Source organism: Anopheles cruzii, unplaced genomic scaffold (assembly GCF_943734635.1).
Source record: "Anopheles cruzii unplaced genomic scaffold, idAnoCruzAS_RS32_06 scaffold00633_ctg1, whole genome shotgun sequence".
Classification (NCBI taxonomy): Eukaryota; Metazoa; Arthropoda; class Insecta; order Diptera; family Culicidae; genus Anopheles; species Anopheles cruzii.
Window position 1 is genome coordinate 1 of NW_026454225.1, and position 11,017 is coordinate 11,017.

Genomic DNA, 11,017 nt, shown 5'->3' on the forward strand with positions numbered 1-11,017 from the left:
GTGTTGCTGCACGATTTCCCGGAGTTCCTGTGCGATTACCACTTTGCGTTCTGCGACGTCATCCCGCCGAACTGCATCCAGATGCGCAACTTGATCCTATCGCCGTATCCGCGCAATATGCGCCTTCCCGATCCGTTCACACCGAACCTGAAGGTAAGGGGGCTCTCTGGATTTCTGGTTGGCTACTCTGCCAAAAACTGGCCCAAAAAGGTTCATTTTTCAATCTTTCCTCCCCTGCTCGCAGGTCGACATGCTGACCGACATCGGCGGATCACCGCGCGTGTCCATCAACTATGCGGCCGCCATTCAGCCGGCCAGCTTCAAGAAGGATCTCGACTCGTACCTGAAGGCCCGCGCCCCGGTGACCTTCCTGTCCGAGCTGCGATCGAATCTGCAGATCTCGAATGATGTTGGTTCGCGCTACAATATTCCGCTGATGAATGCGCTCGTCCTGTACGTCGGCACGCAAGCCATCGCTCACATCAGGTAAGGCCACTGGTGGACTCCCGGTACCGGTTCATTGTTGCACGTGACGATCAACTCGTTCGTTTTCTCAGATCCAAAAATCAGGTCCCAACGATGGCGACCATCGTGCACAGTGCCCATATGGACATCTTCCAGAATCTGGCCGTCGATCTCGATACCGAGGGACGTTACCTCTTCCTGAATGCGATCGCCAATCAGCTGCGCTACCCGAACAGCCACACGCACTACTTTAGCTGCTGCATTCTGTACCTCTTCGATGAGGCCAACTCGGAAGCTATTCAGGTGAGACCACCCGCCCGTCCGTAAGGCCGTGAGTCCTAAGCGTCGTATTCTACACCTTTCCCTTCTTTCCAAACACAGGAACAAATCACTCGTGTACTGCTCGAACGGTTGATCGTGAACCGACCGCATCCGTGGGGTCTGCTGATCACCTTCATCGAGCTGATCAAGAACCCGCTGTACAAGTTCTGGGATCACGATTTCGTCCACTGTGCGCCCGAGATTGAACGGTAAGGCAGGCGTAGGAAGCCAGAGCCCAATGACGATGACCCCAATCGGTTCTCGGTTGCTCTTTTTCAGTCTCTTCGAGTCGGTCGCTAAATCGTGCATGGTAAACACCAAGAGCCAGCAGCAGATTCAGAACGTCGAGTCGGACATTGCGGAGTGCAACTAAAAGGGGGTGCGCCTCTTCCGGTAACAGAAGCAATACCAACCCTCACGCAACAACGCCGATGGCCTATCATGCGGACTCGGATGCGAATTCTTCCGTTGCCTGTGAAGTGGTGGCCCGCCACAGGCAACGAAAGAGGAGACCCCAACGTATGTGTGTATAGAACTTTCACGCTGGTGAACCCACAACGTCCCTGTCACTGGTGACCTGCGTAAAACGTTTTAGATTGCTCAGCAGCTTGTATGTGTGTTTTTCATTCGTGGCCTGTGGCCTGTTACTAAATTAGTCTCACCACAGCATAGCGAAGGCTGTCCGAATATCGGGAATGAAGGTTGCAAATTTTAAGTGTTGTACATAGCTCAAAGCAGTGAGAGAAAAAAAAAATGAAAACTGGAGTCAGTGTAGAGATAGGCGCAAGGGAATTAGGCACACGTCTGATGCCGGAACCACATTATGAACTGGAGTGAATCATTGTCTAATTTTTAGTTATTGTGTTGTAACATCATTTGTAAACAAAAAAATAGAATTAATTTGAAGTAGCTCTGGGAGTGTGGCGTTTGACTGTCCGAAATCAATGTGGTTCCAACCGGAACATCGTAAGAGGAAAACGAATCTTCAGTTCCGCAATTCCAATTTATTCCGCACCGATCAATTTAGACGACCATCGTTGCGCCGTCTATTTTGGTCGCTTCCTTCGTTGACCTCGTCTGACGCATCTGAATGAGCAAGTAATTTACGTAAACATTATCAATTGAAAGTGTATTAGACATTGCCCGCCGCGGGTGTGTGTCGAGCACCCTTGGAGAATGATCAGATTAGACGAACCTCGAAGCCGAAGCCAGTACCGAAGTACATGCCGAAACAATGTCTTCAACCGGAGTCACCGCGAAACGGTTACCGGATTTCGTCGATCGCTCGCTGGTGCAACGGATTTTGAGGAAAACTTACAACACCCAATTCGTGTCGAGGACTTTACCGGAACCACCAAGCCGGGGGATAACTACAGCAGCGATGTTTTCACGGTCACTGTGCGGTATAACGGCATCGAAGAGGTTCGCCTGCTGTTGCCCACCTTCTCGGCCATCATATCGGGCTGCTACTACGCGAGCTACTATAACGAACCACGGGAGACGATCGTGGTCGGTGATCTGAAGGCGCTCGGCTACCGATTGACCGTTCGCGAAAACCGTCGACGGGGAGAAAGTGCTGAATCATGGTGATCTGCCATCATGGTGATGCCAAAGGATTTCTTGACTAAACCGGAAAACCAGACTGAGCTCGGCAGCCGATAAACTAACGCTTGAACTGCTGTAGGTTTAGTTTGTCTTTAATTTGCCCAAAAAACATTCAATAAAATGTGGAACTGAACTCTCGCGGAGAAAGCTTGTTTCGGTCGCTTGCCGATGCCCTTGTTGATGGTTCCTGCTATATTGTGTCCATATTTAACCTACACTGCAAGCGCAACGGAAGGTCACCTATCTTACGCTTGAAGTGCAAGACAAATACATTCTGCAACGGCACGTGGCCAGGCGCTCAACATTCTACAGCACCTGTGACGGCACTTCCTTGACCACACTTGCCTATTGCCTCAGTTCCAATCTCCGCTGTGCGCGAAAACGGCATCGTCAAGTGGAAGGTCGATGAGAACCAATGTTCTAGTGAGCGCGCTTCTGCTGAAGTTCCGCGTGCCTAAGGGTGGTCAGTATTGGTACCAGTTCTAATCGTGCCCCGTTATGGCTACTATCGCTCGTTATCAATTTACCCTATCGTTCCGGGGTGGTCTGGACCGCCGGGTGAGTTTGTGTTTGTGCGAACCGCAATCTGATGCCGTCCCGAGATGCTGATAGGATCGCCCCAGTCATACCGGATCAGTTGCTCCCGAAACAGTGTCCAACGCCTCCTTACGAAGAATGGCCACCGACGGACCGCTGGTGAAGCATTTGCCGGACTTTTTCGACCGCTCGCTGGTGCAACGGATTTTGGAGGAAAATCTACCCGGTCGTCCGGTGCACGTGGACGAGTTTTCCGGAACGTCGGCCACCAAGCCGGGTGATAACTACAGCAGCGATGTTTTCACGATCACCGTGCGCTACAACGGGACCGAGGAGATCCGGCTGCTGGCCAAAATTATGGCAACCGTGGGAATGATAAAAGACTTTGCCGAAAGTTTGTGCCTGTTCGAGAAGGAGGTCGAAACGTTCCGACAGATTTTGCCCACCTTTTCCGAGCTCGTGACACCCGCCGGTGCCAGTGAAGCGATCCGGTTCGGAGCGCGGTGCTACTACGCGGCCAGCGAGCCCACCGAAACGATCGTGTTCGATGATCTGAAGACGCTCGGCTATCGGCTGCCGGATCGGACGAAAGGTGGACTGGATTTTGCACATTGTGAGTTGATCATGAAGAAGATTGGACTGTTCCATGCGGCCTCGATGGTGTACGCCGCCCGTGGCCCGAAGGAACTGGAACATCTGTCCCGACGCTACTCGCACGGACTAGTCCGGACGGGCGATACCTTTGACAACAACCCGGCACTGGCCATGTTCACGAATGGTTTGGAAAAGTTCCTGGAAGTGGCACCCGGCTGGCCGGAACTTGATCGTGGCATTCTGGGCAAGTTGCAAGCGTTGCGCCCGGTCTACACGCAGCGTATAGTGGAGTGCTACACGGCGGCCGCTTCCGATGGGTACAAGGTGTTGAACCATGGTGACCTGTGGAGCAGCAACATGATGTTCCGCTACGGGCACGACGACGCTAACAGCGACACCGACGTGCGGGAAGTCATGTTTGTCGATTACCAGATTTGCAACTACGGCAGCCCGGGGCTTGATCTGGTGTACTGTCTTTACAACTGTTCCCGGTTCGAGGTGCGCGAGAAGCGCATAGGCGAGCTGTTGCAGATTTATCACCGCTCGTTAGCGGATGGCCTGAAGACGGCCGGCTATCGGGGATCGGTCCCGACACTCGCCGACGTCCAGCGAGAGTTTGATCGCCATGAGTTTATCGGTAAGTGGTAATCGTTTGCGCTTTTCAAGTAGCGCCTTTGTCTCTGTCGCCACTTGGTTGTTTCAGGACTTTTGAGTGGACTCTCGATGCTGCCGGTCATTTTGTTGCCACGCTTGGACGACATTGTGTTAACGTTCGACACCTTCTTTGACAAGCAGCACGCCGATCGACTCCGTCAAATGCAGTACACGGGCGAAAAGTATCGTCGATCGGTCATTCCTCTGTTGGATCGGCTCAATGCCAAGGGGCTGTTGAAGTGATGCCAACCGGGAAGACGAGGCCATTTTCAATAAACTTTTACTTCGGAAACCGATCATTGGTGTGTTTTAGTTATCCTTATGCTATTTACAGAGTGGTCAACATCCGTCATCTTCGGTTAACTAGAAAAGAGAGGATCAAGGATCAAATTATCACATAGGTCTCGAACCTGTTCGTTTTCCAAAGAATTTGTATTCTTTGGGACGGAAATAGACATGACGAGTCACGTGATTAATGTGCTGCAAACTACACATTACAAGACATTTGCTAAAGCTCCTCCCTATCATCAGCAACCATGTTGGGTGGCGATGCCATCGGTCAGGGGGCCCAGGGCCGTAAAACAAAAGCGTTTCTCATCAGCGTCACGCGATCGTCTATACTAATGGCCAGTCGATCGTGGTACTGCTCTCCGTGGTTGCCAACCGCAGTCGCGGTTCGGGTGTTGACTGAACAGTCGGTCGGTCCACTCGGTAATTATCCTCCGCCGTAGATTACTTCCGGGCGATATGATACAATGCGGTACAGCGTGAGCCTGCGTTTTCACCAACATGTCCAGAATTGTGCTTATCATCATCGTGGCACGCGCCCATCGTAGATATGAGTGGCTGAGCCACCGGCCACCAGCCATCTCCACTTGTTTGGCCTTCTTGTTGTTTTTGCCGTCACTTTTAAATCATGACGGACAGTTTAACGATGCACTGGAGCGGCGCAAGTAGCAGTGCGCGTGCCTGCAGGGCTTTGGATTATTCTGATTTCGGATATTAGTTCAACGAAGATGGCCACCCCGAACGGAGCGCAACAGCTACCGAGCTACCTGACGGAGTCGCTCATCCAGCGATCACTCGAACACGACCTTGGACACCCGGTGAGGATCGAAAGTTTCAGTGCCGGGCCGGCCACGTCGGCCGGCGATAACTATCTGAGCGACGTCTTCTGGATAAGCGTCCTGTACGAGGGTGGCACGGCCGAGAAGCGGCTGCTCGCCAAGTGCATGCCGGACGTTGGCGATCGTGGCAACGTGCTGGACACTCTGGATGCGTTCCGCAAGGAAACGGAAACGTTCCAACAGCTGTTGCCCGCCTTCTCGCAGCTCGTCTCGGACTCGTCGTCTGGCTTGGAGCGATTCGGGGCAAAGTGTTACTACGCCACTACCGAGCCCGTGCGGACGATCGTGTTCGAGGACCTGAAGGCGCTCGGGTTCCGGATGTGCGATCGCACGGCCGGTGGTCTCGATTTTGCGCACTGTGCGTTGGTGATGCGCAAGATCGCCAAGTTCCACGCCGCGTCGATGCTGTACGCGGCACGTTCCGAGGCGAATGAACGGTTACTGCGAGACCGGTACTCGTACGGGTTCTACAACCCGCGGGTGGCCCTCGAAGACTACCGGATATTTGCCGTGTTCCAGGACGGTCTGGAAAAGTTTATCCAGGTGTCTGCCGGTTGGTCCGAACTGGACGCGGCCATCGTGGAGAAATTGAGGGGCTTACTGCCGTCGTTCAAACGACGCATGGCCGACTGCGTCGATCCGACCAACCCGGCCACCAAGGTGCGCGTCCTTAACCATGGCGATCTTTGGAGCAACAACATGATGTTTCGGTACGAGGCCACGGCGGCGGCGGCGGACACCGATGTGGTGCGCGAGGTGATGTTTGTCGACTATCAACTGTCGTGCTACGGAAGCCCGGGACTGGATCTGGTGTACTCGCTCTACAACTGTCCCCGGTTCGAGGTGCGCCAAAATCGCATCGAAGAGCTGCAGCAGCTCTACCACCGCAACCTGTGTCAAGCGCTCGACCGTGGCAAGTACCCCGGCACCGTACCAACGCTGGAAACGATCAAGGAAGAGTACAAACGGCACGAGTTTTTCGGTAGGTTCATCTCGGGTGCGCTCAGAAGTAACACTAAACGCTCTGAAACTAACACCTTCCGGGGCTGGGGCGATTCTAGGACTTGTGTGTGCCATCAGTCTGCTCCCGATTATCCTGATGGAACGCTCCGACAATGTGGACATCAGCTTCGATGCATTCTTCGACAAGAAGCAGGTGGAACGCCTGCGGGACATTCAGTACAACGGGGCGGTGTATCGGCGGTCGGTGGTACCAATACTGCAAAGTCTCTTCGCCCGTGGTTACATCGATTAAACAGCAAAGCTGGATGTTGCCCTTTGCCTTTTGTTACAACAAATCGAGACGGGGTCGTGCAAAGACCATAAGTAATGGGGGGAGGTTTTGAAGTTATCTTGAAAATGTTACTCCCCTAAAAAAGAAATTTAATGTTGTTACTGGCCCGAGCATTTTCGGTTAGCTCGAGGTCAAGTTAGGTAAACAGCACGAGGTGTTCTTATGTACATTTGGATTAAAGCGTCTTATTTTGTCACCATAACCACGTTATGAAATAGAACGAATCGGGGATTCAACATTTGTTTAAAATTTAACAGATTGTGGCTGGCCACTCCACTGGTGGTCCGTGCCATGTCTAACATTGTGGAGTGTGCCTCAGAACGATTGGTGTGGCATTTTCCTCCGGTAACTCCCAGTATAAAGAAGGGGCTGTGAAATTCACGCAATGCTCCAATCTACTTTCACGGGCCACCTGGCGTCTCCACCGGACGAGGATTAAAATGTTCAAAAAAAGTGACCGGTGTAGGATACTCGTTGGTCGAGTGGCCATATTGGACACCCCACCGGCAAGGTGTGGTTTTTGTGGTCGCGTGTTGTGCTCCAAAACGGACCGTTCTGGAACGTTCTCTTCTGAGCTGGGTCTATTGCGGTGTTCGGAAGGACTTCAACACTGCCTAATTTGTTCGCGTGCGTGTGCGTACAAAGGTGCGCCCTGCTGATGGCACAGTGGTGGGCCAAAACATCGGAGTCAGAAAGGCGCAAAAAATTAATGTACCTCTGTAATGGCCTCATTGGATATTTTTTTAAAGTTTAGTTATCGCAACCTCGGTGCACGTACCGAGAAATATGAAGCTTGGAATTGCGGAAAAGTTTTGTGTTGCGTTCCATTCGGCACGTCCTGTCGGAGCGCCGTTAGCAGTGCTCCGTGTTTCGAAAGCTTTCTTGGCGCATTTTCTTCTCTTCTCGAACAATCTTAAGAAGCTCGAGGCGTGAGTGAGAAAGAGCGACAGAGGGCGAGCGAAAGATGGCAGCTTATGCTTCAGCCTTGAGCCCGTATGTCGTTGCCGTTGCCACAGCAACGGTGCCCTCCCAACGAACTTTCCTTGTGCGCTCAGTGAGGCGGCCTATTTTTGGAAGGATATATCGATTTTTACTACCACAACCTGCGAACCACCACGGTGCCCGATGTAGCCCTCTCGTTCGCTCTTTCTCTCTCTTTTTATCACTCTGGGAAAGCGAGGTTCTGCAGTGCTGCTGCTGCTGCTCTATTAATGTATGCCCCCTGATGTACTTGACGTTACTTTTCCCTGCCTTTACGGTTCAAGCAGCGCAGTCCAAGGGGAAAAGGCAACATTGTAGTGCTCGGTGCCTCAGGTGCTGCAGGTTGGAGTACACCGGGCTGCGGCTACCAATACCACCAAAGAGGTCCTCTCGCGTGTAAGACGTTTTGCGCAAACCGTCCATTATGTGCCGGGCTCCTTCTGCTGCACGCGGGCTCTCGTGCCTTGTGTCGGGCGGGAAATGACACTGTTCGTTGATAAGCCCACAATTAGGGAGGCTGCAAAGGACGGTGGTGTTAAGGATATGCCTCTTTGTAAAACATGATATCAAGTCGGGCCTAACTATTACGAAACGGATTCATGAATGAAGGAATCGCGAGAATTGTTGAACGTTTATTAGTAAGGACCGAGTTTTCAAACTTTCTTGCGCTCGGAGTGTCAATCTTCCTTAAGCCACAGGCTCACGTGCGTAACGTTCCAAAGGGTGTAGGGTGAAAATGTGGGTTTGATAAGTTACATTAAAATTTATGATGTTCCAACCTCTGTGATGTCAAACGGCAACAAATGTGGCTTAAAGTAGGCTTAGTCGACCATCTTCGGTTTTCTGTACGGTGCTACGCAGATTGCCTACGGGCAGGCGTTTTTCGTAATGCTTCTGCGGTTCGGGAAAACTTTTTCGCATTTCTTTCGATTTCGCTTTCCCCCGGTACCCCTGGCACTGGACACTTCCCCAGTGGTTCAGGTTTTGCCTTTAAGTATCGTAAATAATTCTTCCAAGTGTCTGAAAACTCCAAATTCACTTGCACCGATCGAAAACTGCATGCATAATCAGTTCCCGGCCAGTGACGAAACTGCAAATGCATTAAACGGCGTCCCTTTCGAGTTGTTTCCGTGGCCCGGTTTAATGTTTACCAGTACGTTCACGGTCCGCCCGGTGCTCCGAGTTGCCGAAAATAACTATCGACCCGTAACCGTCGACGTCGTTCCCGTCGTCGTCGTCGTGGTCAAACGTGGCCAAGTGGCCAAGTACATTTTTATGCTTTTCAGAAGCCGAGCGCCGAGTGTTTTAATTTCGCTAAGAGCTGCACAACATGTTGCAGCACGCTTCGTTTTGGCCTGTCTGAGCAAAAAACAGAAAGTCCCAGTCCCAGTCTGATTGTCACGAAGCCAGCTCGGATGGTGCTGCGAATGGTTCTCTAACGTTTTGAATTTTTTGTTATGTCACTAAAGATAAACCCACGGCAATTATTACACGTTCATAGTCGTCACACGTGCTGAGACGATTGTGGTGCCAGAATAGCGAGTAACGTTGTACAGATCGGCTCAAAGTCGCGTTTCATAACCGTCTCCGATGGAAAGAGGTCGCCAAGCACGCAAATAAAAATGAAAATGAGCAGATGAAGCGTGTTTTGGCGCAACCCCGAATATGTAATAAGCAGATGGAAGTCGATTCTATGCCCCGACCACCACGTCTCTCTCTTTCCGCCCGCCGGCAGGCATCCTCTCCCTGGTGGCCGTGAGCACAGTGATTTCCATCGGCAGTGTAGAGCCGCAGCATAAAACATTGTCCGAAGTAGAACTGGGTCACATAACACATTCATGTGTTATTCACACTGGCAATTGAGATTTAGCACCTCACCGTCACGTCCGACCGGCGGGACCGGCCCCTGGCCCGTTGCGCCTCCGGTGTGGGCACTCTGTGAATTGTTTTTCACACATTGGCGCTACTCTTCGGCACAATGGTGATTACGATTGCAGCGCATCGCATCGCATGTCCTGGCGGACAATTGCAACCCCACCAACCCACCCAACACCCATTAGGGGGTGAAAATTCTATGCCTGCTCGCCTGCCTTTGGTTATCTTTTGTCCACCGTCGTCGAGCACCACTCTTCGAGGGGGCGCGTGCAATGTTCTTAGAGTTTTCTTAGCGCACAAAGATGGTCCCATACGGAAAGGCACACTTAATCGCACGATTGCCATGCTGCCTTTGTCCCCTCTTAATACCAATCCCTCTCTCTCTATCTCTCTGTCTCTCTCGCTACGCCTCTCTCATTCAATCACACAAAGCGCAAGCATCGAAGCATCGCCGCAGCAGCAGCAACGGCGCATAGAATGTGCTGCGCTCTTGAAATGGGGTCAATAGAACGACACCCTCGACCCCTCTGCCGTTCTGGCGCCCCCCTGTCGCCGCCGCCCCTGGCCCGAGGGCCCTGGTCTTTTGTGCGGCGTTCGCAGAAGGGGGTTGAGATTAGAAACTCGACCCGTCGACCCACTCCGGCGGCGGGGGGCCGTCTTGAGCTGCTGCAACAATGCAACAGCTAATTGCACAGCGGCGGTGAGTCTCGTGAAAAAGTCACGAAACTCTTTGGCGAACGACACACGGCGCAGTGCGCATCGCGAGATAAGAAGCATAAAAGAAAGGCGATTATGTGACAGGCCAATGCTCTGTTAGAACTTTTTTAAACTCATCACACTTACTGAATCTTGTAAACTTTTTTGTTTGATGATTTGTTAATTAACTGCATTTTATTCCTATATTTAAATAATTGAACAAAACTATTTATTCGCGAAGTTATTCGCGTTTGCATAATTTTTTAATCGGAATAGGAACTGTTTCGTAAGGTATAAACATTGAATTTAACTAGATTACCATAGACTTGTTTTGATGTGACGCAATTTGCATCTCAAATCGTCATTTCGTACAGCTACACACCATTTGCTTCTTTCATTTAAAATCCCCTTTCTCCGGGTAAGTATCCTGGGCGTCGTTCGCATTTGTTTGTTCCGGCACCGGGAATCCGTTTCCGCCGCGAACTGGTTCAGTGGGTCACGCACAAAGCCACGCTTCGACAGCAAAGGACCTGGTGGCCCGCCCCGAGAGGGTTGTTGCATTGTGACGCAGCAGGGAATCAGTGCTGCGGATTTCCTGCAGCAACGCCGGGCGCGAAACGAATGGCTTCGTTTGAAAAACAGAAAAGGAAAAAAAGACCCAGAAGACGCGAAGCATCACGTAAACAGAGGGCAACATAAATGCGCAACTTCTTCTTCGCTTGCGTGCGGCGGGGTGTTTCTTCGGGCCGTGGTTAAGCCTTGACAACGCGAAGAAGAGCCGTTCGTGAGGGGACAGGGAAAAAGAAGAATTGCGTCGCGCTTAATGCAATCCGTCGCGTCATCAATGTTGCGATGCGTTCCGAGGGGA

General features: G+C 51.7%; 3 protein-coding genes across 3 annotated transcripts; all 3 read left to right on the forward strand.

Moving 5' to 3' along the window:
• Positions 1 to 3: 3 nt before the first annotated feature.
• Positions 4 to 1,414, forward strand: LOC128276153 (CCR4-NOT transcription complex subunit 1-like; the record flags this gene model as incomplete). The annotated part of the gene is made up of 5 exons (XM_053014619.1): positions 4 to 153; positions 245 to 486; positions 558 to 768; positions 847 to 995; positions 1,066 to 1,414. Coding segments are annotated over 5 exons (846 nt in total), but the record flags the coding sequence as incomplete, so codon positions are not given.
• Positions 1,415 to 3,034: 1,620 nt separating this feature from the next.
• On the forward strand, positions 3,035 to 4,472 carry LOC128276150 (uncharacterized). The gene is made up of 2 exons (XM_053014617.1): positions 3,035 to 4,159; positions 4,226 to 4,472. The coding sequence occupies exons 1-2, from the start codon at positions 3,067 to 3,069 to the stop codon at positions 4,417 to 4,419; spliced, it is 1,287 nt and encodes a 428-aa protein (XP_052870577.1). The 5' UTR covers positions 3,035 to 3,066; the 3' UTR covers positions 4,420 to 4,472.
• A 720-nt stretch (positions 4,473 to 5,192) lies between these two features.
• Positions 5,193 to 6,616, forward strand: LOC128276151 (uncharacterized). Its single transcript, XM_053014618.1, has 2 exons — positions 5,193 to 6,285; positions 6,365 to 6,616. The coding sequence occupies exons 1-2, from the start codon at positions 5,193 to 5,195 to the stop codon at positions 6,556 to 6,558; spliced, it is 1,287 nt and encodes a 428-aa protein (XP_052870578.1). The 3' UTR covers positions 6,559 to 6,616.
• Positions 6,617 to 11,017: the final 4,401 nt, after the last annotated feature.

Excerpts from the sequence above, each read along its gene's own strand:
- LOC128276150 (XM_053014617.1), top strand. The coding sequence starts at position 3,067 with ATGGCCACCGACGGACCGCTGGTGAAGCATTTGCCGGACTTTTTCGAC. Across the intron at positions 4,160-4,225 it reads TGATCGCCATGAGTTTATCG|GACTTTTGAGTGGACTCTCG; the intron begins GTAAGTGGTAAT and ends TGGTTGTTTCAG.
- LOC128276151 (XM_053014618.1), top strand. The coding sequence starts at position 5,193 with ATGGCCACCCCGAACGGAGCGCAACAGCTACCGAGCTACCTGACGGAG. Across the intron at positions 6,286-6,364 it reads CAAACGGCACGAGTTTTTCG|GACTTGTGTGTGCCATCAGT; the intron begins GTAGGTTCATCT and ends GGGCGATTCTAG.